Source organism: Phocoena phocoena, chromosome 9, assembly GCF_963924675.1.
Source record: "Phocoena phocoena chromosome 9, mPhoPho1.1, whole genome shotgun sequence".
Classification (NCBI taxonomy): Eukaryota; Metazoa; Chordata; class Mammalia; order Artiodactyla; family Phocoenidae; genus Phocoena; species Phocoena phocoena.
In genome coordinates, this window is record NC_089227.1 from 103,000,506 (window position 1) to 103,028,229 (window position 27,724).

Consider the following 27,724-nt stretch of genomic DNA (forward strand, 5'->3'; position numbering starts at 1 on the left):
GTCAGAAGGACCCCTGTCTGCGCCTGGTCCCCTGGGCCTGGGCTGTTCTGTCCTTGGTCATGTTCTGACCCATACTGTTTCTAATTGCTTCCCACAAAAAGCCAGCAGAACAGCGAGGCTGCAGGAGTGGGGCAGGGGACGGATAGCCAAAGCCCGCTTTGTTAGCAAATCACAGCGTCCTGGCGTGAAGGGAGGGCCTGATGCCGAAACCTCTGCCGCCCACTCAGTTGGAGAGAGGCTGGTGCCCAAGAGAGTGGACGCAGCTCTGCCTGCACCCACCTGGTGACAGGGTCCTCACGTCCACCTGGGGCTGCCTTGGAAGGACCCCTCCAGCCTCTGCCAGTGAGCCCTGGGCCTCGGCTTCCAAGCCATCAGAGGGCTCTGGGAGCTGATGCCATGTGCCGTGTATACCAGAAATACGGGACGTGCCAGCCTACAGTTTGCCCCAAGAGAGGCGACAATGTCCAAGTGAGGCCAGTGACGTCCCCAGAGTCCCAAGACAGAGAAAGGAAACACCAGGTGTATCAGTCAGCTCAGGCTCCATAACAAGCACCACAGACTGTGTGGCTTAAACAACAGACATTTATTTCTCACGGTTCAGGAGGCTGGAAGCCAGAGATCACCTAGAAATGGAATGGTTTCCCTGGTGAATCCTTTTATGAGAGCCCCCCCAATCCAGGAGTGATGTAATGACCTGAAATCCAGAAAGGTACAGGCCCCCTGATTTTACAGTGAACTCTGGGACAGGTGCTCTGAAATTGCAATTATAAAGCCCAGATGGCTCAGGATTTGGGGTTTCACGTTTTAACAGAAAATCAGCATATTCTGGCCAACAGAATTCAGACGCCCACTTCCAAATCGGAGGCATGAGCTGGTGACCCATCTGATGCCTGCCCTGTGTGGGCCTGAGTCCCTCCCTCACCCCAGCATCTCCGACTGTGGGGGCAGAGGCGCCTGGGCCGTCAGACCCAGCAGCCTTGTCTTTCGTGCCCTGCCAGGCCAGTGCTCGTCCAGGGAGTGGGAGCAGGGATGAGCAGCTTCCTCTTAAAGGACCGTCCTCCTCACGCTGAACCTCTGGTGAATCTCCTGGCAGACTTAGTGCCCAGGCCAGTCCAGGCGGGAGGCGGCTCACTCACATCTCTGTCCCCTTTTACTTCCCAGGCTGGATGTGAAAACCCCAGTATCTCCCTGCACGTCATTGGCTTAAATGGACCCACACACGACCTGGAGATGATGCCGCCTGACGATCCCCGGATGAGGTTTGCACCCTTGCCTCAATTATGTTAAGACGATAATAATGAAACCAGTGTCCATTTACATGGTCTCTTTAGGCTCAGATTTATTTTCCTGCTAATCTAAACATCCAAGAAAAAGGTACGTTTTCTGAAGTTTTCCTTACTGCTTTATGATTTGGTTTTTCTGGGAAGGGAACACCAGTCAAACCAATGCTACTATGTCTTGGCTTATGTCAGGCCCAGGTCAGGCCCAGATTCTCCACCCTGGAGGCTGGGCTTCAGGGGCGGTGGGGGGCAGGTAGGACTGGTCAACCACCCACGTGCAGAGGGAGCACATGGCCTGGCACGTGGCAGACTTTGGAGGGCATCCCTCGGACGGACAGATGCAGTCTTTCCAAGAAAACCCATGTAATCGGACCTCTTGTGAATGGCGCCCCATTTTCAGAGCATTATTTTAGAGCGTTACTGTCTTTTGCCAGCTCCAGGAACTGAGTGGTGAATCCTGTTCCAATAAACCAAATCTCCCAGTTGGTATAACAACCGTGTAGTTGGTGGAACATGTTGACAAAGGCAACTGTCCTGTTATTAAGGGCTGTAGGTGGATTTTATTTCCTAATCAAAAGAACTGAGTAAAATCTATCTTTGTGAAGGGGTCTGAACATCAATTTCATTCTGTCCCAAAGTTCAAGCAGTCTGGGGACTGGCTATACTTCCAGAGTCCACTTATATCAGCCTTAGACCTCACTCTGTTGAGAGTATTGACGGGAGACTCAGAAGGAGAAGGGAATGGCACCAGGACCCACCTGTTTACAGATCTGCAAGGCTACACATGGGCCCAGTTAAGTGGAGAACGATCCATTCTGAGGGTCAGCAAGTATCCAGCCCACATGTTGCCGTGACTCCAGCCTGAGTCTTCACTATTCATTTACGGAACTCTCCATTATTAGTAGCTTCTGGCAGCTTCCGGGAGGGCAGGAGCTGTGGCCTCAGCCACTCTTACTCCTCCACCGGCCCAGCGCAGGGCGAGGCACACAGGCACGTGGATCCACTGGTCCGTGATGGCGTGGACTCCTCCTGTGGTGGCTTCCACCGCTGTCCTTGGCAGGACCCATCTGCCTGGGGCCTCTGCAGGATTCCACCGAGGTTCTTTCAGCTCTTCTGTCTCCAGTGATGTGTAAAATGCTGTGAGGTCCTCAGGTGGACAGACCAAGCCCAAGGCTGCCCACTACCTCTCGCTCCCCGCCCTGGAGCGGCCTCCCTCCTCATGCAGCTGGCCCCTCCTAGGAGGGTGGGTCCTTAGTGTGCACTGGCCCCTCCTAGGGGAGGGGTCCTTAGTGTGCACTGGTCAGGGAGCTGATGATATTCTTGCTGGGATAGAAGAAGCGTTGCGATTATTGCTTTGTCTTCTCTGCCGAAGACCCAGGTATTTCATTGTTTTCTTCCAGCTCCATCTGTGCCAAGCCTCCTGGGGCCTGGTCCAGCAAACTCTCTGAATTAATATGGAAAGTCACCTGGAAAATTTAAGCCATCTGTTTGAGTTAATTGAAAATCTCATGTAGTCCATTTGGTGATGCTGTTTCCACAGGCTTGATTAGCTTCAAGGACAATGAAAAATTCACCTCCGTCAGGGCTGTTGAGACACGGGCCTCAGGTTTTTTGCTTCTCCAGTTTCCTAAGCTAAACGCGGTGATGCTTTTCCTATGCAGTGTAAATCGCAGAATGTTAATGTCACACTTTCTCATTTCCTTCTCTGTCACAGCCTTGGGATTTTTTCAAAGTGAGCGCAGATCTATCAGAAATCATGCAGTCGATGTGAGCAGCCGTTTAACGAGCATTTATTATTTGCGTCCGTTAGACTGAGAATTTAGCATAATTGAAACACGGAGGTTACGATGTAGGGGAAGGACAGGCCTTGAATGAATGGTTATAAGCAAGTGAAGGATTGCAGGCTTGAGAGGGGGCACGTCGAGTGGGGGGCCTGGAAGAGGAGACCCTCCAAGTCTGAGGCTTTCTCGCCCCTGCCCTGCCGATATTCGGGGCCAGGGGGATCTCTTGCTATGGGGGCTGCCCTCTGCATCGTGGAGACCTCAGCCACGTCCTTGCTTTCCCCCAGTGGGTGCGCGTGACGGTCAGAGATGCCCCAGACTGGGAACCGCTGGTGCTCAGCCGCACGCCGGCTTGTCTGGGTCCAGATCCCAGTTCTGTGCTCTTCGCCTGCTCCATTCTGTGTCCTCAGCTGCAAAATGGGGATGAACATTAGTAATCAAAAGTTTTGCTCTTGTGGGCGACCGTGAGTATTAGATAAGTCACGCAGCACAGGGCTGTCATCCCATCTAACGGCTGTAAATCCTGCCTGTAGGCCGACAACACTCCCCTTTGGAACTCAGCCCTGCCCTGCCCTTGGAACTTCAGGTCCGTTTCTAACTGCCGGCCCAACATCTCCCTTAAACTGGCCAGGTTGTGATTCTCAGGCAAAGTAAATGAGCGTGTGTTGAAGATTTTATTTAACTCATTAATTGATAAGGGAACCAGTGTGGTGTTAGAACCAGTCCAAAAGGCATTTGATAAGCTAGGTGTATGTGGACAGTTTGACGAAGAAATGTAAGGATAAGTTTTGGGGTTACAGATACCCCGGGGCCCTAAACTATAACCTTGGGGGTATCTGACCCACCAGACAAAAATCCATGGAGACGTCCGCCCCAACAGGGGTGTCCAGGCCATCGCAAGCCAAGCCCGGCGTTGCACGGGAAGATACGCAGCGATCCCGTTTGCTCTTTGCAGGTTTCAGAGAAATTCTCTGTCTCTAAATGGCAACCCAAAGTGAACTCAGTGAAAACAGAATTCCGCGTTCCCCCTGGAAACCTGCTCTGGGCAGCCTTCCTGTCTCTGCTCAGGGCAGCGACCTTCTGGCACTCAGGCCTCTGACTTCACTGTGTGTCTTCCACAGGGTATTTCTCCCGTGTAGCCAGCATCCGATGGCGGCTGCCCTGTCCCGTCTCCCCTCCCGCCCCCCAGGGCCCTTTCCTGAACCGTGTCAGATCACTGTTCCCTCCACTCAGAACTCCCTGCGCTTTCCCGTTTTCTCCGGGGTAAAAGCCCAACTTCCTACAGTGGCCTAAAAGCCCCAAATGCGCATCTAGCCTCTACTCCACCTCCCCCCACCCTCCTCAAGTCTGCAGGGCTCACCCCTTATCCGGGGCGTGGCCGGGGCCTGGCTCTGCCGCAAAGCTCCTCCACACAGCTGGGCCGCAGGTGCTCTAGGTCCTGGCCAGCACCCTTCCCGCCCCACTCTAGTTTTCTTCACAGAAGGAATCCCAGCAGGATGTTCCCCACACTTTATTCCTGTGTCCCTTCTCCGCCCATCACCTAGAACATAAAACTCCATGAGGCAGGGATTTTGTCTGTTTCGTGCAAAGCCCGATCTCCAGTTCCGGAGCAGGGCCTGGTGTGTAGTACAAGCTTGGTAAACCTTTGCTGAATGGGCAAATTAAGTTTAAAATTAGCCAGTAAAGGGCTTCCCTGGTGGCACAGTGGTTGAGAGTCCGCCTGCCGATGCGGGGCACGCGGGTTCGCGCCCCGGTCCGGGAAGATCCCACATGCCGCCGAGCGGCTGGGCCCGTGAGCCATGGCCGCTGAGCCTGCGCGTCTGGAGCCTGTGCTCCGCAACGGGAGAGGCCGCAGCAGTGAGAGGCCCGCGTACCGCAAAAAAAAAAAAAAAATGAGCCAGTGAAATCCTGTTTCATTGGAGCCGCATTATTATGATGGTTCCCGTGCCCTTGTGCGTTGGGTGTCGTAAGCTGAATGCAGCTTAGGGGATCCTTTCTAATTACAGGAAGGTGATCTGACCTGTGACGGATCTGCGCTGTACACTGTGTAACTGGCTAACAAGTCAGTTGCAAACCAGCTGAATGTACAAATCTTAGTGCTGGTGCTGAAATCTCTTCAGAATAGTCGTGTGATCTCAAAGTTTGTTTCAAAATTTGCAAGCATCAAGTGTCAGTAAAACTGAAGGTGAAACACTGATGAATGTTGAGTTCTCATGCTTTAGATGTACTTCTTTTTTAGAGTTTTTGGTTCTCTGCTCTTTTTACTGTCCTGTTTCACTTAAATTTCCTACACGTGAACTTCGTGCAATTGAAATAAAACCGCAGTATATACACGTTAAAAACAAACAAACAACAAAACGAAAATCCTATTTCAATAGGATTCTTGAAGATATGGATTTCTTTGGTTATCCTAGTACTTTTCTAAGAACCAAAACTTTAAAAATATTTAGCCATTGCTGACATCCTGCTGTCTCAAATACAGGATGCCGTAGGGGAGACCACACTTTACCCATCCTGGGTTTTCGGCTGGGACTCTCACAACAAGACAGATTAACAAGAGGAGAAAAAAACCAGTTCATTCACGCGTCCGGTGCACATCACCTGGAAAAAATCTCAACAAAAAACAGCTCAAGGCATCTATTTACAACTACAGCTTTTACAGCACCTTCAACCAGGGACAATAAATTAATAGAGAATTAACAGGACAAGGAAAGCAGGTTTAGGGTTCCAAGGGCGGCAGCCGTGGGAAGGTAAATAAACCAGAGGGCCTAGTGGAGGAAGGTGTACTTGCAGGTTCCCCGGTGCATCTCTGGGCCAGTAAGAGTCAGTCTCCAGGAAGAGGAGACTATTTCCTGCCTTCAGGCAGAAAAGGGGGAGTTTTTTTGGGTTTGCTGCTTCCTAATTGCCTTCAGCTTAAAATAATTTTCATGTCAAAAAGGGATATTTGGGGGTGACATATTCTGGTTTCCTTCAACACTAAAGGAACTAATCCAGAAAAGGTAAAAATAAGACACTTACTTTGTGGAGGGATGGAAAAAGGAAGGAGGCCTAAATAATGTCCTCAAAGATCTAGGCAGGGACAAACAAAGAAATATGTAACAGTAAAAAGGTAAGTGCCACAAAATAGGTATCAGTTCTTTTCAGAATTTTGCTGAGGGAGTGAGAAATCCAGAGTAGGGTCAGGGGGAGGAGGGCTTGGTGGCCCAGGCAGGATTTGGCCGCACTGGGATGTGGCTAGAGGGATATTCCAGGACCCGGGAGGGTGCCAGGCGGTTCCTGGATCGGGTGTGAGGCCCAGTTGTGGTTGTGGATTGAATTATAAAACTGTGTGTGACCCTAGGGCTATTTACATTCTCCTTTTCTCCTTCCAAACTGGGCGTCTCCATTTGCTGGCTCACTCCCACCCTTATCCTTCCCTTTGCCCTGCCCTCGGGAGCAAGGGCGTGGCTGTCGTGTCCCCTGGGCTGGTGGCTGTGTCCCCTGGGGGCCTCACACAGCCGGACCTGGGTCCCACCTTCTCCCATTCCACAGAGGCGGGGGCCGAGGATCCAGAGGTTAAGGGATGGGTCTGAATCCACACAGAGCCTGAGGGGGGCCCTGAACTCAAGCCAGGCGGGGTCACCCCTCCCTCCCCGCACAGCCTCCACGGAAAGATGCAGAAAGTTCCGGAAGGCCAGGGGTCACTTCGGCAGGCTGGTCAGCGCCATCGACAGGAAGAAGTCGGACGTTTCCTCTGTCAGCCGTCTCACCTTTATGCCATTCACTTCCCGTCTTCTGTTGTTTGCTTGTCATCCAGCCTGAGCTCCCCTCCAAGAGTTCTCAGGGGAAGATGAAGACCGGGTCCCAAATCCTTGCCCTGGGAGACTCCTACTGGCATCGGCACGTGCCAGGTGGTGGGTTAGGCCCGTGACGGCCCCTCCACCTGTGGCTCGAGTCCAGGTTCCGCGGTGCCTCGTGATCAGTGGTCGTGTGTAGCGTGGCGGGAGCATGGGTGGCGAGTGCCAGGGAGGGCGTCACACACAGCCCCACCACTCACGATACCAGAGCAGAACTGAGGCCACCTGGGAGAAGGGTTCCACCAAAGAGAACTAGGATGGTGACCCCAGTGGCACTGGGCTAAGGGAACGGGGGTGATGCCTCCCAAGCCTCTCCAGGAAGTGCGAGCACAGCTTCTCCTGTGGGTGGAAGAATCTAAGTGGAAAGCATTATGCCCCGCGGGTCCTGCAGTTTTTACCATTTCACAGAGAAGCCCAGCTGCACTGATAAAAACAAAAGCAGGTTTTTCTGCTGATTTCTTCGGGCCTCTGCGGAGCTGCTGAGCTGGGTGTTGAATTAAGACGCAGCAGATCCCCAGCAGGATCCTGCTGAAGACATGTTGCACTACGCTGTGTGTGTTTCTGTTCTCCTCCTACAAACACCCCGTCAGATGCAGTCCAGCCGCTGGCCCGGGGCGCCCGTCCCGACTGCCTGGCAGCATCAGGTCGTCGGGGTTGTACACAGAGCCTGAGAAGGGAAGCAGGTGCTGTGTCCCCGATGCTTCCGGCTAGCGATGGCCTCCCCTCGCCCACCACCCCTCACTTTTATTTTATTTCACTTCTGTGTATTCACTTTACTCTCCAGCACCAAGATCTAGATGTGCCCTGTTCAGGGCACACCTTCCTTGGTCAGTGCAAGAGTTCTCGTGTATTTGTGCTTTTCAACTTTATTCTCTACCCTCATGCTCCCCCACCTCTTAGGCACCGAGTTAAACTGTGTTTGAGCAGCCTTTTCCCCGTCAGTGTTTGTAAAATGTACTGTTGCGTGTGTGTGTGTGCACATCTGTGTCTGTGTGGATCTGTGGCCTCTTTTTTCACCCGGGACTCTGTAAAGACCCAGCGCGTCAATACGCGTGCGTGCAGCTCGCTGCTTCTAACTGCGCACATTCCCCGGAAGCTTGCCCTCTAGGGGGCGCCGCCGCCTCCAGGCGCCCGTGACGCACCGTCTTCTGACCTCGAGAGGAAAGGCAGCTTCTTTCTGCCCAGTCTGTAGGAAGTACGGACTCCCTGAGAGACTGGTATATTCGATCCAGTGCAAGCCTTTATTCAGGATTAGGGACAAGACAGAGGTCATCAGAGCAATGGAAACATCACAGAAAAACAGGGTCTTCATTCCTAACGACCTGAGCCCCACCCCCATCAACAATTAACCACCACCTCCATTCTCACAACCACTACCATCACTACCACCACCATCATCACCACCACCATCACTACAGTCACCTCCTCCACCACCACCATCATCACTACCACCACCATCATCACCTCCTCTACCACCATCACCACCATCATCATCACCACCATCTCCTCCACCACCATCACCTCCTCCACCACCATCCCAGTCACCACCATCACCGTCACCACCATCACCATCACCACCACCACCACCATCATCATCACCATCATTATCATGACCACCACCATTGCCACCATCACCACCACTTCCATCACCACAACCACCACCATCACCACCACCTGGCTTGCCCATCGTTGCTTTTTTAATTAGGGATAGAACCAAGGCTTGAACCCAAGATTCTGGACACCTAACCCACCACTCATACCATTATTCAAGAGTTTTCACATCTCGTGTGTTTCACTTTGTGCTGAAACTTTCAGGTGGCACAAAGATAGAAGACAATTTCTATAAGTCTCTCCTTCCTAGTTTCCTCCATCAGGGGTGTGACCAGGGTTTGGGGTTTTTTAAAAGCTCCTCAGGTGATTCAGAAGTGTGGCCAACATGGAAAAGCCCTTTTCGGGAGCAGTAGTTTTCATGTGGGATGGAAGGTCTGTCTCATTTTCAATTTTTTAATTTTTTTTAACATCTTTATTACAGTATAATTGCTTTACAATGGAGTGTCAGTTTCTGCTTTATAACAAAGTGAGTCAGTTATACATATACATATGTCCCCATATCTCTTCCCTCTTGCATCTCCGTCCTTCCCACTCTCCCTATCCCACCCCACTAGGTGGTCACAAAGCACCGAGCTGATCTCCCTGTGCGATGCGGCTACTTCCCGCTAGCTATCTGTTTTACGTTTGGTAGTGTATATATGTCCATGCCACTCTCTCACTTTGTCCTAGCTTACCTTTCCCCCTCCCCCTATCCTCAAGTCCATTCTCTAGTAGGTCTGCATCTTTATTCCCATCTTGCCCCTAGATTCTTCTGATGATTTTCTTTCTTTCTTTTTTTTTTAGATTCCATATATATGTGTTAGCATACAGTATTTGTTTTTCTCTTTCTGACTTACTTCACTCTGTATGACAGTCTCTAGGTCCATCCACCTCACTACAGATAACTCAGTTTCATTCCTTTTTATGGATGAGTAATATTCCATTGTATATATGTGCCACATCTTCTTTATCCATTCATCTGTTGATGGACACTTAGGTTGCTTGCATGTGCTGGCTATTGTAAATAGAGCTGCAATGAACATTTTGGTACATGACTCTTTTTGAATTATGGTTTTCTCAGGGTATATGCCCAGTAGTGGGATTGCTGGGTCGAATGGTAGTTCTATTTTTAGTTTTTTAAGGAACCTCCATACTGTTCTCCATAGTGGCTGTATCAATTTACATTCCCACCAACAGTGCAAGAGGGTTGCCTTTTCTCAACACCCTCTCCAGAATTTATTGTTTGTAGATTTTTTTTTTTTTTTTTGCGGTACACGGGGCTCTCACCGCCATGGCCTCTCCTGTTGTGGGGCACAGGCTCCGGACGCGCAGGCTCAGCAGCCATGGCTCACGGGCCCAGCCGCTCCGCAGCACACGAGATCCTCCTGGACCGGGGCACGAACCCACATCCCCTGCATCAGCAGGCGGACTCTCAACCACTGCGCCACCAGGGAAGCCCTGTAGATTTTTTGATGATGGCCATTCTGACCTGTGTGAGATGATATCTCATTGTAGTTTTGATTTGCATTTCTCTAACGATTAATGATGTTGAGCATTCTTTCACGTGTTTGTTGGCAATCTGTATTTCTTCTTTGGAGAAATGTCTATATAGGTCTTCTGCCCATTTTTGGATTGGGTTGTTTGTTTTGTTGTTATTGAGCTGCATGAGCTGCTTGTAAATTTTGGAGATTAATCCTTTGTCAGTTGCTTCATTTGCAAATATTTTCTCCCATTCTGAGGGTTGTCTTTTCATCTTGTTTATGGTTTCCTATGCTGTGCAAAAGCATTTAAGTTTCATTAGGTCCCATTTGTTTATTTTTGTTTTTATTTCCATTTCTCTAGGAGGTGGGTCAAAAAGGATCTTGCTGTAATTTATGTCATAGAGTGTTCTGCCTATGTTTTCCGCTAAGAGTTTGATGATGTCTGGCCTTACATTTAGTTCTTTAATCCATTTTGAGTTTATTTTTGTGTATGGTGTTAGGGAGTGTTCTAATTTCATTTTTTTACATGTAGCTGTCCAGTTTTCCCAGCACCACTTATTGAAGAGGCTGTCTTTTCTCCACTGTATATTCTTGCCTCCTTTATCAAAGATAAGGTGACCATATGTGCTTGGGTTTATCTCTGAGCTTTCTGTCCTGTTCCACTTATCTATATTTCTGTTTTTGTGCCAGTACCATACTGTCCTGGTTACTGTAGCTTTGTAGTATAGTCTGAAGTCAGGGAGCCTGATTCCTCCAGCTCCATTTCTTTTTCTGAAGATTGCTTTGGCTATTCGGGGTCATTTGTGTTTCCATACAAGTTGTGAATTTTTTTTTTCTAGTTCAGTGAAAAATGCCAGTGGTAGTTTGATAGGGATTGCATTGAATCTGTAGATTGCTTTGGGTAGTAGAGTCATTTTCACAATGTTGATTCTTCCAATCCAAGAACATGGTATATCTCTCCATCTATTTGTATCATCTTTAATTTCTTTCATCAGTGTCTTAAGATTTTCTGCATACAGGCCGTTTGTTTCCTTAGGTAGGTTTATTCCTAGATGTTTTCTTCTTTCTGTTGCAGTGGTAAATGGGAGTGTTTTGTTGTTGTTTTCGGGTTTTTTTGCGGTACGCAGGCCTCTCACTGCTGTGGCCTCTCCCGTTGCGGAGCACAGGCTCCGGACCCGCAGGCTCAGCGGCCATGGTCCATGGGCCCAGCCACTCCACGGCATGTGGGATCTTCCCCGACCGGGGCACGAACCTGTGTCCCCTGCATCGGCAGGCAGACTCTCAACCACTGTGCCACAAGGGAAGCCCAGGAGTGTTTTCTTAATTTCACTTTCAGATTTTTCATCATTAGTGTATAGGAATGCAGGAGATTTCTGTGCATTTTTTTGTATACTGCTACTTTACCAAATTCATTGATTAGCTCTAGTAGTTTTCTGGTAGCATCTTTAGGATTCTCTATGTATAGTATCATGTCATCTGCAAACAGTGACAGCTTTACTTCTTTTACGATTTGGATTCCTTTCATTTCTTTTTCTTCTCTGATTGCTGTGGCTAAAACTTCCAAAACTATGTTAAATAATAGTTGTGAGAGTGGGCAACCATATCTTGCTCCTCATCTTAGTGGAAATGGTTTCAGTTTTTCACCACTGACAAGGAGGTTGGGTGTGGGTTTGTCATATATGGCCTTTATTATGTTGAGGAAAGTTCCCTCTATGCCTACTTTCTGCAGGGTTTTTATCATAAATGGGTGTTGAATTTTGTTGAAAGCTTTTTCTGCATCTATTGAGATGATCATATGGTTTTTCTCCTTCGATTTGTTAATATGGTGTATCACGTTGATTGATTTGCGTATATTGAAGAATCCTTGCATTCCTGGAATAAACCCCACTTGATCATACTGTATGATCCTTTTAATGTGCTGTTAGATTTCGTTTGCTAGTATTTTGTTGAAGACGTTTGCATCTATGTTCATCAGTGTTTTGGCCTGTAGTTTTCTTTTTTAGTAACATCTTTGTCTGGTTTTGGTATCAGAGTGATGGTGGCCTCATAGAATGAGTTTGGGAGTGTTCCTCCCTCTGCTATATTTTGGAAGAGTTTGAGAAGGATAGGTTAGCCCTTCTCTAAATGTTTGATAAAATTTTCCTGTGAAGCCATCTGGTCCTGGGCTTTTGTTTGTTGGAATATTTTTAATCATAGTTTCAATTTCAGTGCTTGTGATTGGTCTCTTCATATTTTCTAATTCTTCCTGGTTCAGTCTCGGAAGGTTGCGCATTTCTAATAATTTGTCCATTTCTTCCAGGTTGTCCATTTTATTGGCATAGAGTCGCTTGTAGTAATCTCTCATGATTCTTTGTATTTCTGCAGTGTCAGTTGTTACTTCTCCTTTTTCATTTCTAATTCTATTGATTTGAATCATCTCCCCTTTTTTCTTCATAAGTCTGGCTAATGGTTTATCAATTTTGTTTATCTTCTCAAAGAACCAGCTTTTAGTTTTATTGATCTTTGCTGTCGTTTCCTTCATTTCTTTTTCATTTATTTCTGATCTGATCTTTATGATTTCTTTCTTTCTGCTAACTTTGGGGTATTTTTGTTCTTCTTTCTCTAATTGCTTTAGGTGTAAGTTTAGGTTGTTTATTTGAGATGTTTCTTGTTTCTTAAGGTAGGCTTGTATAGCTATAAACTTCCCTCTTAGAACTGCTTTTGCTGCATCCCGTAAGTTTTGGGTAGTTGTGTTTTCATTGTCATTTGTTTCTAGGTATTTTTTGATTTCCTCTTTGATTTCTTCAGTGATCTCTTGGTTATTAAGTAGTGTGTTGGTTAGCCTCCATGTGTTTGTATTTCTTACAGATTTTTTCCTGTAATTGATATCTAGTCTCATAGCGTTGTGGTCAGCAAAGATACTTGATATGATTTCAATTTTCTTAAATTTACCAAGGCTTGATTTTTGACCCAAGATATGATCTCTTCTGGAGAATGTCCCATGAGCACTTGAGAAGAATGTGTATTCTGTTGTTTTTGGATGGAATGTCCTATATATATCAATTAAGTCCATCTTGTTTAATGTATCATTTAAAGCTTGTGTTTCCTTATTTATTTTCATTTTGGATGATCTGTTCATTGGTAAAAGTGGGGTGTTAAAGTCCCCTACTATGATTGTGTTACTGTCGATTTCTCCTTTTATGGCTGTTAGTATTTGCCTTATGTATCCTGTGTTGGGTGCATAAATATTTGCAATTGATATATCTTCTTGGATTGATCCCTTGATCATTATGTAGTGTCCTTCTTTGTCTCTTGTAATAGTCTTTGTTTTAAAGTTTACTTTGTCTGATATAAGAATTGCTACTCCAGCTTTCTTCTGATTTCCATTTGCATGGAATATCTTTTTCCATCCCCTCACTTTCAGTCTGTATCTGTCCCTAGGTCTGAAGTGGGTCTCTTGTAGACAGCATACATATGGGTCTTGTTTTTGTATCCATTCAGCCAGTCTATGTCTTTTCGTTGGAGCACTTAATCCATTTACATTTAAGGTAATTATCAATATGTATTTTCCTATTCCCATTTTCTTAAATTGTTTTGCGTTTGTTATTGTAGGTCTTTTCCTTCTCTTGTGTTTCCTGCCTAGAGAAGTTCCTTTAGCATTTGTTGTAAAGCTGGTTTGGTGGTGCTGAATTCTCTTAGCTTTTGCTTATCTGTAAAGCTTTTAATTTCTCTGTCAAATCTGAATGAGGTCCTTGCTGGGTAAAAGTAAACTTGTTTGTAGGTTTTTCTCTTTCATCACTTTAAATATGTCTTGCCACTCCCTTCTGGTTTGCAGAGTTTCTGCTGAAAGATCAGCTGTTAACCTTATGGGGATTCCCTTGTGTGTTACTTGTTGTTTTTCCCTTTCTGCTTTTAATATTTGTTCTTTGTATTTAATTTTTGATAGTTTGATTAATATGTGTCTTGGCGTGTTTCTCCTTGGATTTATCCTGTATGGGACTCTCTGTGCTTCCTGGACTTGATTAACGATTTCCTTTCCCATATTAGGGAAGTTTTCAACTATAATCTCTTCAAATATTTTCTCAGTCCCTTTCTTTTTCTCGTCTTCTTCTGGAACCCGTATAATTCGAATGTTGGTTCACCATTTATTGTTGTCCCAGAGGTCTCTGAGACTGTCCTCAATTCTTTTCTTTTATCTTTATTCTGTTTTGCAGTAGTTATTTCCACTATTTTATCTTCCAGGTCACTTATCCGTTCTTCTGCCTCAGTTAATCTGCTATTGATCCCTTCTAGAGTATTTTTTATTTCATTTATTGTGTTGTTCGTCATTGCTTATTTTCTCTTTAGTTCTTCTAGGTCCTTGTTAAATGTCTCTTGCATTTTCTCTATTCTATTTCCAAGATTTTGGATCATCTTTACTATCATTCTGAATTCTTTTTCAGGTAGACTGCCTATTTCCTCTTCATTTGTTAGGTCTGGTGGGTTTTTATCTTGTTCCTTCATCTGCTGGGTGTTTCTCTGTCTTCTCATTTTGCTTAACTTACTGTGTTTTGGGTCTCCTTTTCGCAGGCTGCAGGTTTGTAGTTTCCGTTGTTTTTGGTGTCTGTCCCCAGTGGCTAAGGTTGGTTCAGTGGCTTGTGTAGGCTTCCTGGTGGAGGGGACTAGTGGCTGTGTTCTGGTGGATGAGGCTGGATCTTGTCTTTCTGGTGGGCAGGTCCATGTCTGGTGGTGTGTTTTGGGGTGTCTGTGGCCTTATGATTTTAGGCAGCCTCTGTGCTAATGGGTGGGGTTGTGTTCCTGTTTTGCTAGTTGTTTGGCATAAGGTGTCCAGCACTGTAGCTTGCTGGTTGTTGAGTGAAGCTGGGTGCTGGTGTTGAGATGGAGATCTCTGGGAGATTTTCGCTGTTTGATATTACGTGGAGCTGGGAGGTCTCTTGTGGACCAGTGTCCTGAAGTTGGCTCTCCCACCTCAGAGGCACAGCCCTGACGCCTGGCTGGAGCACCAAGAGCCTGTCATCCACACGGCTCAGAATAAAAGGGAGAAAAAAAAGAAAGAAGATAAAATAAAATAAAGTAAAATAAAATAAAGTTATTAAAATTATTAAGAAAAAAATGTTTTTAAGTAATAAAAAAAGAAAAACGGACAGACAAAACCCTAGGACAAACGGTAAAAGCAGAGCTATACAGACAAAATCTCACACAGAAGCATACACATACACACTCACAAAAAGAGGGAAAGGGGAAAAAATAATAAATCTTGCTCCCAAAGTCCACCTCCTCGATTTGGGATGGTTCGTTGTCTATTCATGTATTCCACAGATGCAGGTACATCAAGTTGATTGTGGAGATTTAATCCGCTGCCACTGAGGCAGCTGGGAGAGATTTCCCTTTCTCTTCTTTGTTCGCACAGCTCCCGGTGGAGGGGGGGGGGGGGTGTTCAGCTTTGGATTTGGCCCTGCCTCTGCGTGTAGGTTGCCTGAGGGCGTCTGTTCTTCCGCTCAGACAGGACAGGGTTAAAGAAGCCGCTGATTTGGGGGCTCTGGCTCACTCAGGCGGGGCGGGGCGGGAGGGGCACGGAGTGGGGGCGGGGCTGTGGCGATAGAGGCCGGCGTGACGTTGCGCCGGCATGACGTTGCGACGGCATGACGTTGCAGCAGCCTGAGGCAGCAGCCTGAGGCGCGCCGTGCGTTCTCCCGGGGGAGTTGTCCCTGGATCCCGGGACCCTGGCAGTGGCGGGCTGCACAGGCTCCCCGGAAGGAGGGTGTGGAGAGTGACCTGTGCTCGCACACAGGCTTCTTGGTGGCGGCAGCAGCAGCCTTAGCGTCTCCCGCCCGTCTCTGGGGTCCACGCTGTTAGCCGCGGCTCGCGCCCGTCTCTGGAGCTCCTTTAAGCAGCGCTCTGAATCCCCTCTCCTCGCGCACCAGGAAACAAAGAGGTAAGAAAAAGTTTCCTGCCTCTTCGGCAGCTCCAGACTTTTTCCCAAACTCCCTCCCGGCCAGCCGTGGCGCACTAACCCCTTCAGGCTGTGTTCACACCTCCAACCCCAGTCCTCTCCCTGCGCTCCGACCGAAGCCCGAGCCTCAGCTCCCAGCCCCGCCGCCCCGGCAGGGGAGCAGACAAGCCTCTCGGGCTGGTGAGTGCCGTTCGGCCCTGATCCTCTGTGCGGGAATCTCTCCGCTTTGCCCTCCGCGCCCCTGTGGCTGCGCTCTCCTCCGCGGCTCCGAAGCTTCCCCCTCCGCCCCCCGCAGTCTCCACCCGTGAAGGGGCTCCTAGTGTGTGGAAACTCATTTTCAAATTAAAGATACTGTCCCCCACCTCCATTCCTGAATTTGCCATCCTACTGACATATTTCTAATCTAGCCTTTTGTCTTTATATTAAAGTCTGTGGGAAGATATTTGTTTTACTGAATTTGATTTCCAAATTTATTTGAAAGTGTTTGAGGGATGAATTACAAATGCATAAATGATCTCTAATGCCCACAGAGCTAGACCTCACTCTGTTTCTACCTCATGTGTTAAAGTAATGACCTGGGTACCGAAATATTCAAATAAGTTCATCTTAGGAAGCAGTTGAAGGGGATTGGCTCCACCAGACAGCTTTTGTGTTGACGGTATCAGATCAGGGTGTGCTTTTTATTATCCATGAGGGAAAGAAACTCTTTGTGGTGACGGCAGAAACATGGAAGCTCCAGTCTGGAGAAATGCCGGATCTTTATTCTGTTGATGCATTGAAAAGGGAATTCTCAGTGTTACTGTTGATCACAGGTTTCCACGTTCTCATCAGTCAAAATGTCCAGTGCTTCAGAAGCCTGGAAATCTGACCTTGGATGTCCAGATAAATCCATTTCTGGTGAAGAACACATGTTCTGCATTGTTGTGGTCTGTGTTTGAGGGGCAGCCACACTGTTCTGAAGACACTGTAACTAGATATGCAAGGAATGATTAGTGTTTGGCAGACTTACACAGAGCAGGAGACATCAGAAAAATAAACGGTGCCTCTGCCTTCCCGTCCCTGTAAGTAAGATCCCTCCATTAGCCAACAAGCTCTATCAGCCAGCAGAACTGTGTTGACACTTGAAGACGTCAGCAACACACCGGACAGGATTTTCAGGCCCTGTCACAAGGCTGGGTGAGCCAGATGACAGTAAACTCAGAGGGCGTAGTGACAGGTACAGGTTTCCCCCATGGACTGCAGTTGGCAAACCCACACAGAATGGATGGCAGCTGCAGGAGAGTGGGATTTGGCAAATTCGCCTGCCGCCTTGTTTTGAAATGCGTCAGCCTGCACTGAGGCATGAACGAGTGGGGTTCACACCTGCCCCCCGAGCAGGCCAGTCCCTCACACCTGTCCTCCAAAGGGCTGCCTGTTGCTGGGACTCGGGCTGGAAGGGCTCTGAAAGTTGCCCTTGTTTCCCTTCCGTTTCCTCCACAATTCACAGAGGAGGCAAGGGGACCCCCAGCAGGCAGGTGACTTGCTCAGAGTCATGCTGATTCTGCACAGCCAGGCCTGGAATCCGGGTTGCCAAATCTGTCCTCTGGAGTGCCATTTGTTTCTGCTCTGCCCGTTCAAGCTCTCCCAGCTCCCAGGATCTCTGTGAGCTGACCCTTTCCCACCACCGGCTGTGTCCACTTGTACCTCATTCTCAGAACTAGCGCTCTGAGCTAGACATTCCGAGGAGGAACGGGATACAGTCCTGCCCCTGAAGACTGATGAGTGGACGGAAGACAGCTTCCTTCACCCTTGGCGGGTGGGGTCTCCTGGGGACTGAGTTCTTCCCATCCCTACTGCCGGGCTTTTGGATAAATCTTTTCTCCCCTCTCCCCAGGGTCTGATTACAAGTCAGAGAATAACTGCGTCACTGGGTCTTTTGAGCTGAATTACAAATGGTCTCTAGTGGACCCGTCCCTTCTCCTGGTTCTTCTGTCTTAGCCTGAAATCTTCAGAGTGCCGTCCGACATGGTTCTTTCCTTCCCAGTGGGTCATGCGTCTGTGACAGCAACTCGTAGGGATCCCTGCACACGCACAGGCGGCCGCCCCCCGGTTGTCATTTGAGGGACAAAAGCCCACGTGCTGTCTAAAGCACTGACTATCAGGGCTTACGGCCCTTCACCTGGGAGCGTCAACGTACTGAAGTGTGTATGTCCAAACACAATCTGGACTTTGCTGGGCAGAAGGACTCAGAAGAGGGCCCACTGTGATAGGGAGAACGCACCGATCTTGGAAATCCGTGAGCATCTCACAATCAAACAGGAGCAGGTTTTCTTTCGTAGGGTAAAGAAGGAGGGTCACAGGGGTGGGCTGAACCTCGGGAGGGGAAGCCGGACAAGCGGGGGAAATGACCAGTGGGGTGGCGCAGGGAAGCGTCCCCCTGTGCTCAGCTGGTCCCCAGGAGAAGCTGTAGGGGTGCAGTCCATGTTCGGGGGGTGCGCTTGCTCAGGCTTGGTGTGAGCAGAGCTCAGGGACCTGAAGGGAGTAGAGGGGCCTGACAGGTCTGGCGCAGGGTGGGCAGCAGGCAAAGGAGCCCTCGGTCGGCTATGTGACGGGGATGGCACCGTGGGAGGGCGGGGTCTGAGATGGGGCATTGGGCCTGGGGGAGGTGATCGTCCCGTAGCCAGCACAGGGCGAGGGTGGAGGTGGTGGGCTCTGAGGGGAGGGATGTGGACAAGGTACGCGTTGCAGAGAGAAGCCGAGTATCTCCACGTGGGGCTTGGTGGCAGGCCTCGCAGAGCTCAGCGTAGCCCCGCCGCAGGCACCCTCGCTGAGAAAGTGGTGTCGTGGAGAGAGTACCTAGCGGGGCCGGCCAGCCCTGCGGAGGACTGGGTGACTGCGTGACCTGCCTGTGCCCAGAGGCCACTCCTCAGGTTCCTTGTCTACAAAAGGAGGGACCCGGTCCCTTGGCATCTCAGGACCCTTCTGGCTCGGAGTCCATCAGGGCTCAGGATGTTACCTGGGCACGTGGACACCTCAGCTGTTGCTTCCATCTCAAGTGAAGCACTCCGGGCAAGGACAGCTGTGGTCAGGGGGCTGCTGTGGCCTCTCTCTCTGTACTGTCAGTGTCCCAGCAGGAAACGAAGGGATTGATTCCCACAGCATCTAACCAAGGCTCTGTGCAGAAAGGGGGTGGAGGAGAAAACCCAGCAGGCACTGCAGTGCCTGGGTCTCTGCTCCTGTCCCAGGTCAGGAGGGGCAAGGGAAGTAGGAGCGCCCAGATCTCAGGGACACAGAGCCCCGTGGAGCAGGCCGACAGCGGCAGCTGGACCGTGTGCAGGAAGCAGTGGAATCAGTACCCGCCCTCCCTTTCTCCCATGCTTTGAGCTCCTGCTGGTGCATCCACGGGGCAGCCAGAGCCCCATGAAGCCACCTGTGCAGGTGAGCTCGCCCCTCCCCAGCACAGAACAGGGTGGGAGAGATGCAGGGGGCCCGCAGAGGCACAGGGATGGCATCCAGCGTCTCCCCAAGTGGCACCGGGAGTCTTGGTGCCCAGCAGGTGCTTAATTTATATTCTACTGAGTGGACAGGTCAGGTATGTGGGTGGGTGGATGGATGGAGGATGGATGGGTGGAGGGACAGACGGATGAACAAAGAGGGGGACGGGTGCTGAGTGTGTGGAAATGACAGGCTGGAGAAGGGGTGCCTTGAGATTTATCTACACTTCTCCAGTTCAGAGGATTCCCTTCATGTTCGAAGCATGCAAACTGCTGAGTAAGGCCTCCACAGTCCCTTGGACGACACCCCCTCTCATTCCTCATCCCGATATCTGGCTCTGCATGGTAGCCTCACCTCAGACAGAAGGGAAAGGTCATATGGCCTCTTCCTACGTTGAAAGTGAAATTATGGAAATATACATCAAACAGTGACTTGTTTTACAGTCACACCGTTCTTGTATTTTGCAAAGTGCAATCTGCCTGCAGATATTTTTGTACAGTTGTGTGGCTGCTCCGAGCGCATCTCAGGTGTGGAGCCATACGCTTGATCCCAGCAGCATTTGGTATTTGGTGTCACTTCAGTTTGTTCAACGATGCCTTCTATTAAAGAACATCATTTTGTTTTTAATTTCCCTCTCAGAGTATTTTTCTGCTCCAGCTTAATCCATGGAATAAACATCACTGGAAAATGCCAACGTTAATCGCAGGCTCTTTATTTCACTAGATAAGCAGGCCTTTCACTCCCTTGCCCTTTATTGCCACACAACTGTTAGAACCTTTGCCAGAATTTGGAAAACCAAGAAGTGACGGCACATTAATCCCTGCGAGAGAAGCAGTGCTCTATTAATATTTTATGGCAAACAAATGGACTAATAAAAAATTCATATACTGCTCGGGAGGACTTACTGTATTTTGATTTGAAGGCATCTTTGGCTGGAGATTCGTAAGAAGGTTGTAATATTTCCTCAGCCAAGCTGTGCTTTTCAGCAGCCGCTGTTCCCATGTGCTCGCAGGCTCGGTTTGACCCTGCTGCCATCTATCAGGGCGGTCCTCACCCTGTACTGAAATTTGTGGGTTCTGTGTCTGTCTCCCCACAAACTGTGAGTTCCCCTATGACCAGGCTTTGGGCCTCTGCCTTCCAGCACCTGGAACTGTGTCCACACAGAGCCCAGACTAAATAAATGCTCTTTGAATGAATGAAGGTATTTATGGGCACATAAAGAGCTTTAGAATAAAGAGAAAATTGGTAGCATTTCTTCCAGGCATCTTGGCTTCCTGTTGTTTGGTTTCATGTTCTCTTTAAATGCACCTTTTACAATTCTCAAAATATTATTTTCTGTGATTATCAAAATGCTTCTGTATCTCACTTCATCTCAACATTGGATCAATCCTTGTGTCTCTCAAAGCGCAGCCCCATCTCACCTGAGATTATTCTACTTCAAATCCTATTTTCTCCTCTCCTTTAACTGCGGCCAAACTTCCCTTTATTCTAAAGCACCTTATCTGCCTACGAATTCGTTTATTCACTCAAAGAACATCTAGTGAGGGCAGAGATGGAGGTAGGGTTAGAGATCTGTGATTACGCGGCACGTGGAGTGTCCTCATGTGGTCTGCCTATCAGGCATCACTTGGGTCACTTAGTTTGGAGGTTCTCAAACTGGGACACCATTAGGATCAGCTGGGGGCCTCGTTAGACCACAGGTGCCTCAGCACCACCCAGAGCTTCAGATTCAGTGAGTCTGGGGGGAGGCCTGAGAATTTGTATTTCCAGTACTTCCCAGGGGGTGCTGGTCTGGGGACCCCATCTGTGGACCACCAACTCCAGTAATTAAATGTGGGGTGCAGAGACCGTTTCCCCTCCAGTGCCATGAGCTTTGGCAGATGTTTCAACAGATACCCAGTGCCACCGTTTCTGCTCTGATCATTTCTCCCTGGACAGGCCCCGCCTCCCCGAGTGTGGGTGACAACACGGGGTGCCTGCTGCCTGGGTGTACTCAGGCCACACAGGACCCGTGGAGATGGCTTTCCCACATCCATCCATGCTTCTTGCAGGTGGCAGTGTGTATGTGTGTGTGCGTATGCATTTTATTTCCTCTGTGGGTTACCTTTATAAACTTAAATAATACTCTTACAGGTTTCTCTCATATCACATTAACTACAGGCAAGAATTTGTAGCTCCCCAATTTGTAAGATGGATCTAGAAGTCCTGCCCTTTCCTACAGGTGTCTTACCTGTCTCTCCCACCTAGAAGCTTCAGTCTTTTTTATAATTTTTATATCATTGAAGTTGATGGCGTTTGCATCCTGCCCTGAAACGATAACTAAATATTCCTTATTTATCTATAGGTTGATTCTAAAACACTAAAATCAATAAATAGCATTGACTTTATCTTAAGTAATTAACTCTCTTGGTAGAGCTAAGTAGCATCCTCTGACTGTGTCTCTTTTTTGTTGAGCTTTTTGTTCTTCCTGGAGTTTTTAGTTGTTTTTATGTTTTACATGAATTATTTGATTTTATCACACTCTCACTTTTTTTTCCCCACACTCTATCAGGTTTTCTCTTGCATTGGCTTTTTCTCCAAATCTGTCTCTCCAAGTCCACTCCACTGCCCTGACCCTAGTCTGGACTAGTTATTCTTTAGAACATCTGCACTAGTGCCACCCTGAGACTCCCTGTTACTCCTGTCCCACGTTGGAGCCACTGTTTCTTAGATCTCATGTGATCTTCTTTCTTGATTTACTTCTACTTTGTATGGAGTGCATCCTCCAGGTACTTTCCCAATGAAGAACCATGGGAAGTAAACTTTCTGAGTTCTTAAATATTTTAAAATGTCTCTTTTGCTTACATCTGTTGAACATTTTACTTATTTGTAGAATTGTAGTTTAAAATCATTGTCCCTCAATTTGGGGGTATAATTCCATCTCACATTCAGTGTTGCTGATGACAAACCTGATGTTTATCTGATACTCGTTCCTCTGTGAAGCATGTACTTTTTTTTCCCTATAAGCTTTTAGGATGAAGTAACATATCTAAATGTGGGTAGGGTTTCTCTGTTTTTGTCATTCATCATCTGTCTCATCCAGAGACTCTCAGATGACACTCCTGTCCAAGCACATTTCCCAGTCCCACACTGTGTTGCATGTCGACCTCCAGGTCCCCCAGATTTCTCTGGGGTTAACTCTGCAGATATCTTGAGCTGCTGCTTTTCAACCAGGCTCGTCCCTCGTTACTCTTATGTCTGCATCCTGTCTTCTAGAAATGTGGTGAAACCTTTCCTGTTATCTTTATTAGTGTGGGTATATACCTATTTTACTCCTTCATTATCACTGCAGTTATGTTTCTGGAGAGAGAAGACATAAATAAATGTGATAAACCCACCAACTGAAATTGGGAACTTTCAGTTACCCTTAATAACCTTCTTCTTATTTAAAAGGTCATCTCTGCACTATAGGAAATAATAATCACTTGCCATTCCACTACCCATTGGTAAGTAGTGTGGGTATTTTGATAAATTTTCCTATGACACTTTTTTCTAGAAACACACACTTGTTCTTTATTTGCTTTTTTGTTTTTTAGTAAGTCATATTCCCAGCACCATTTATTAAGTCTTCCTTTCCCCAATGATTTGGGTTGACAATTTTATTAAATATTAAATTCTATTTTTTATTTTTTTTAATTTTTTAATTTTTTTAAACATCTTTATTAGAGTATAATTCCTTTACAATGGTGTGTCAGTTTCTGCTTTATAACAAAGTGAATCAGTTATACATATACATATGTCCCCATATCTCTTCCCTCTTGCATCTGCGTCCCTCCCACCCTACCTATCCCACCCCACTAGGTGGTCACAAAGCACCAAGCTGATCTCTCTGTGCTATGCAGCTGCTTCCCACTACCTATCTATTTTACGTTTGGTAGTGTATATATGTCCATGCCATTCTCTCACTTTGTCCCAGCTTACACTTCCCCCTCCCCCATCCTCAAGTCCATTCTCTAGTAGGTCTGCATCTTTATTCCCATCTTGCCCCTAGGTTCTTCTGACCATTTTCTTTTTTTTTTAGATTCCATATATATGTGTTAGCATACGGTATTTGTTTTTCTCTTTCTGACTTACTTCACTCTGTATGACAGTCTCTAGGTCCATCCACCTCACTACAAATAACTGTTTCGTTCCTTTTTATGGCTGAGTAATATTCCATTGTATATATGTGCCACATCTTCTTTATCCATTCATCCGATGATGGACACTTAGGCTGCTTCCATCTCCTGGCTATTGTAAATAGAGCTGCAATGAATATTGTGGTACATGACTCTTTTTGCATTATGGTTTTCTCAGGGTATATGCCCAGTAGTGGGATTGCTGGGTCGTATGGTAGTTCTATTTGTAGTTTTTTAAGGAACCTCCATACTGTTCTCCATAGTGGCTGTATCAATTTACATTCCCACCAGCGGTGCACAAGTGTTCCCTTTTCTCCACACCCTCTCCAGCATTTATAGTTTGTAGATTTTTTGATGATGGCCATTCTAACTGGTGTGAGATGATATCTCATTGTAGTTTTGATTTGCATTTCTCTAACGATTAATGATGTTGAGCATTCTTTCATGTGTTTGTTGGCAATCTGTATATCTTCTTTGAAGAATTGTCTATTTAGGTGTTCTGCCCATTTTTGGAGTGGGTTGTTTTTTTGATATTGAGCTGCGTGAGTTGCTTGTATGTTTTGGAGATTAATCCTTTGTCAGTTGCTTCATTTGCAAATATTTTCTTCCATTCTGAGGGTTGTCTTTTCACCTTGTTTATGGTTTCCTTTGCTGTGCAAAAGCTTTTAAGTTTCATTAGGTCCCATTTGTTTATTTTTGTTTTTATTTCCATTTCTCTAGGAGGTGGGACAAAAAGGATCTTGCTGTGATTTATGTCATAGAGTGTTCTGCCTATGTTTTCCGCTAAGAGTTTGGTGGTGTCTGGCCTTACATTTAGGTCTTTAATCCATTTTGAGTTTATTTTTGTGTATGGTGTTAGGGAGTGTTCTAATTTCACTCTTTTACATGTAGCTGTCCAATTTTCCCAGCACCACTTATTGAAGAGGCTGTCTTTTCTCCACTGTATATTCTTGCCTCTTTTATCAAAGATAAGGTGACCATGTGTGCTTGGGTTTATCTCTGGGCTTTCTATCCTGTTCCATTGATCTATATCTCTGTTTTTGTGCCTGTACCATACTGTCTTGATTACTGTAGCTTTGTAGTATAGTCTGAAGTCAGGGACCCTGATTCCTCCAGCTCCGTTTTTTTTTTTCCTCAATATTGCTTTGGCTGTTCGGGGTCTTTTGTGTTTCCATACAAATTGTGAAATTTTTTATTCTACTTGTGTTAAAAATGCCAGTGGTAGTTTGATAGGGATCACATTGAATCTGTAGATTGATTTGGGTAGTAGAGTCATTTTCACAATGTTGATTCTTCCAATCCAAGAACATGGTATATCTCTCCATCTATTTGTATCATCTTTAATTTCTTTCATCAGTATCTTAAAATTTTCTGCATACAGGCCGTTTGTTTCCTAAGGTAGGTTTATTCCTAGATATTTTATTGTTGCAGTGATAAATGGGAGTGTTTTCTTAAGTTCACTTCCAGATTTTTCATCATTAGTGTATAAGAATGCAAGAGATTTCTGTCCATTAATTCTGTATCCTGCTACTTTACCAAATTCATTGATTAGCTCTAGTAGTCTTCTAATAGCATCTTTAGGATTCTCTATGTATAGTATCATGTCATCTGCAAACAGTGACAGCTTTACTTCTTCTTTTACAATTTGGATTCCTTTTATTTCTTTTTCTTCTCTGATTGCTCTGGCTAAAATTTCCAAAAGTATGTTGAATAAGAGTGGTGAGAGTGGACAACTTTGTCTTGTTCCTGATCTTACTGGAAATGGTTTCAGTTTTTCACCATTGAAGATGATGTTGGCTGTGGCTTTGTCATATATGGCCTTTATTATGTTGAAGAAAGTTCCATCTATGCCTACGTTCTGGAGGGTTTGTATCATAAATGGGTGTTGAATTTTGTCGAAAGCTTTCTCTGCATCTATTGAGATGATCATATGGTTTTTCTCCTTCGATTTGTTAATATGGTGTATCACGTTGATTGATTTGCGTATATTGAAGAATCCTTGCATTCCTGGAATAAACCCCACTTGATCGTGGTGTATGAGCCTTTTAATGTGCTGTTGGATTCTGTTTGCTAGTATTTTGTTGAGGATTTTTGCATCTATGTTCATCAGTGATATTGGCCTGTAGTTTTCTTTCTTTGTGACATCTTTGTCGGGTTCTGGTATCAGAGTGATGGTGGCCTCGTAGAATGAGTTTGGGAGTGTTCTTCCCTCTGCTATATTTTGGAAGAGTTTGAGAAGGATAGGCGTTAGCCCTTCTCTAAATGTTTGATAGAATTCGCCTGTGAAGCCATCTGGTCCTGGGCTTTTGTTTGTTGGATGATTTTTAATCATAGTTTCAATTTCAGTGCTTGTGATTGGTCTGTTCATATTTTCTGTTTCTTTCTGGTTCAGTCTTGGAAGGTTGTGCATTTCTAAGAGTTTGTCCGTTTCTTCCAGGTTGTCCATTTTACTGGCATAGAGTTGCTTGTAGTAATCTCTCATGATCCTTTGTATTTCTGCAGTGTCAGTTGTTACTTCTCCTTTTTCATTTCTAATTCTGTTGATTTGAGTCTTCTCCCTTTTTTTCTTGATAAGTCTGGCTAGTGGTTTATCTATTTTGTTTATCTTCTCAAAGAACCAGCTTTTAGTTTTATTGATCTTTGCTATCGTTTCCTTCATTTCTTTTTCATTTATTTCTGATCTGATCTTTATGATTTCTTTCCTTCTGCTAACTTAACTTCTTATATAAACTATTCTGTTTTCCTGTAAACCATTGTGATGTAAGGCTGTCCATCACTTGTAGACCTACTGATTGTTACACCAGTAAAAAGTCTCTACTGTATCATTAGCAACTTTTGGTATAAATCCCCTCTCATTAATCTTCCTTTTAAAACCATCTTGGCCATTTTTGAACATTTCTCCTTCTATGTGAACTGTAGAATTATTTTATTAGATGCTCCCCTCTCAGAAAAGAAGCTCATTGATCTTTCTGTTAGAATTAAATTCATTCCTTTAAAAAATATTAAGTATTTACCCCATGTGAGGCATTAGGCAAGGTGCTGAAGAAATAGAAAGGCATGAAGTGGGTTCAGTCTCTACCCGCATGAAGCTTAAATCTGATCTATTCAGGTCTCCCCAAACTGATGATTATTTTGAAAGTTTCTCATGTTTAGTTTCCTGTTCCAGACATGTAGCATGTTTGTGTTCCCATATCTTAAATGTTCTCTTTGTTTCATCATTTGTGATGGGTGCTACCTTTGTTTTTGTTTGTTTGTTTTTTGTTTTAAGAAAGAATCTTTGTTTTTAATTTATTTAAATTTTATTTTTTTGGCTGTGTTGGGTCTTCGTTGCTGTGCATGGGCTTTCTCTAGTTGTGGCGAGTGGGGGGCTACTCTTCGTTGCAGTGCACGGGCTTCTCATTGCGGTGGCTTCTCTTGTTGCAGAGCACGGGCTCTAGGCGCGTGGGCTTCAGTAGTTGTGGCACGCAGGCTCAGTAGCTGTGGCACACGGGCTTAGTTGTACCGCGGCATGTCGGATCTTCCTGGACCAGGGCTCGAACCCGTGTCCCCTGCATTTGCAGGCGGATTCTTAACCACTATGCCACTAGGGAAGTCTGCTACCTTTGTTTTTAATTTTCCTTAAAAGATTTACCCAATGTTTATAATTCTATGAAATACTCACCTAATATTTATTTTATTTTATATTATTTTTATCACTTAATACTTTTCATATTTGCATTCAAATTCATAGTCAAATTGATAGTAGTTTAGGACTGGCTATGGACGAATTGGTTGTAGAGATCATCTTCTTACATGTTAAGCTTTTAATTTTGAGCCTTTAATTTTGAATTGTTTTTAATTCTTTGAATTTTTGAATTGGTATATTCAAGTAGAAGATATGCTTTAATCAAGAAGATATTGGTTGTTAAAAACACATTGAGGTATTAAATACCATTAGACCCAGAACAGCAGAGAAATCTGAGATCAGCATAAATTTGTATCGTCTCTCAAAACTTATTTGCTTATAACTGGATTGTTGTGGCATTTCTTTTTTCATAGATCTCTAAGAGTCTATCAGAATGTTTTCAGGTGTTTTGTTAGTTTCCCTGGAGTATGAAAACCCTTTAATCTGCATATTCACGTCTTACCTGCGTAGGCATCTTTCATGGTGTCTTTGGTGACTGCCTCTCTTCCCATCACGCTGGTTCTTCCGT

General features: G+C 46.1%; 1 protein-coding gene across 2 annotated transcripts in view; it reads left to right on the forward strand.

Moving 5' to 3' along the window:
* Positions 1-27,724, forward strand: part of DPP6 (dipeptidyl peptidase like 6) — a 778,185-nt gene that overhangs the window by 639,105 nt on the left and 111,356 nt on the right. For both annotated transcript variants that reach the window (XM_065883771.1, XM_065883772.1), the window contains exon 10: positions 1,162-1,259. In XM_065883771.1, the coding sequence (XP_065739843.1) occupies positions 1,162-1,259 (98 nt within the window). The remainder of the gene's footprint in view (positions 1-1,161; positions 1,260-27,724) is intronic.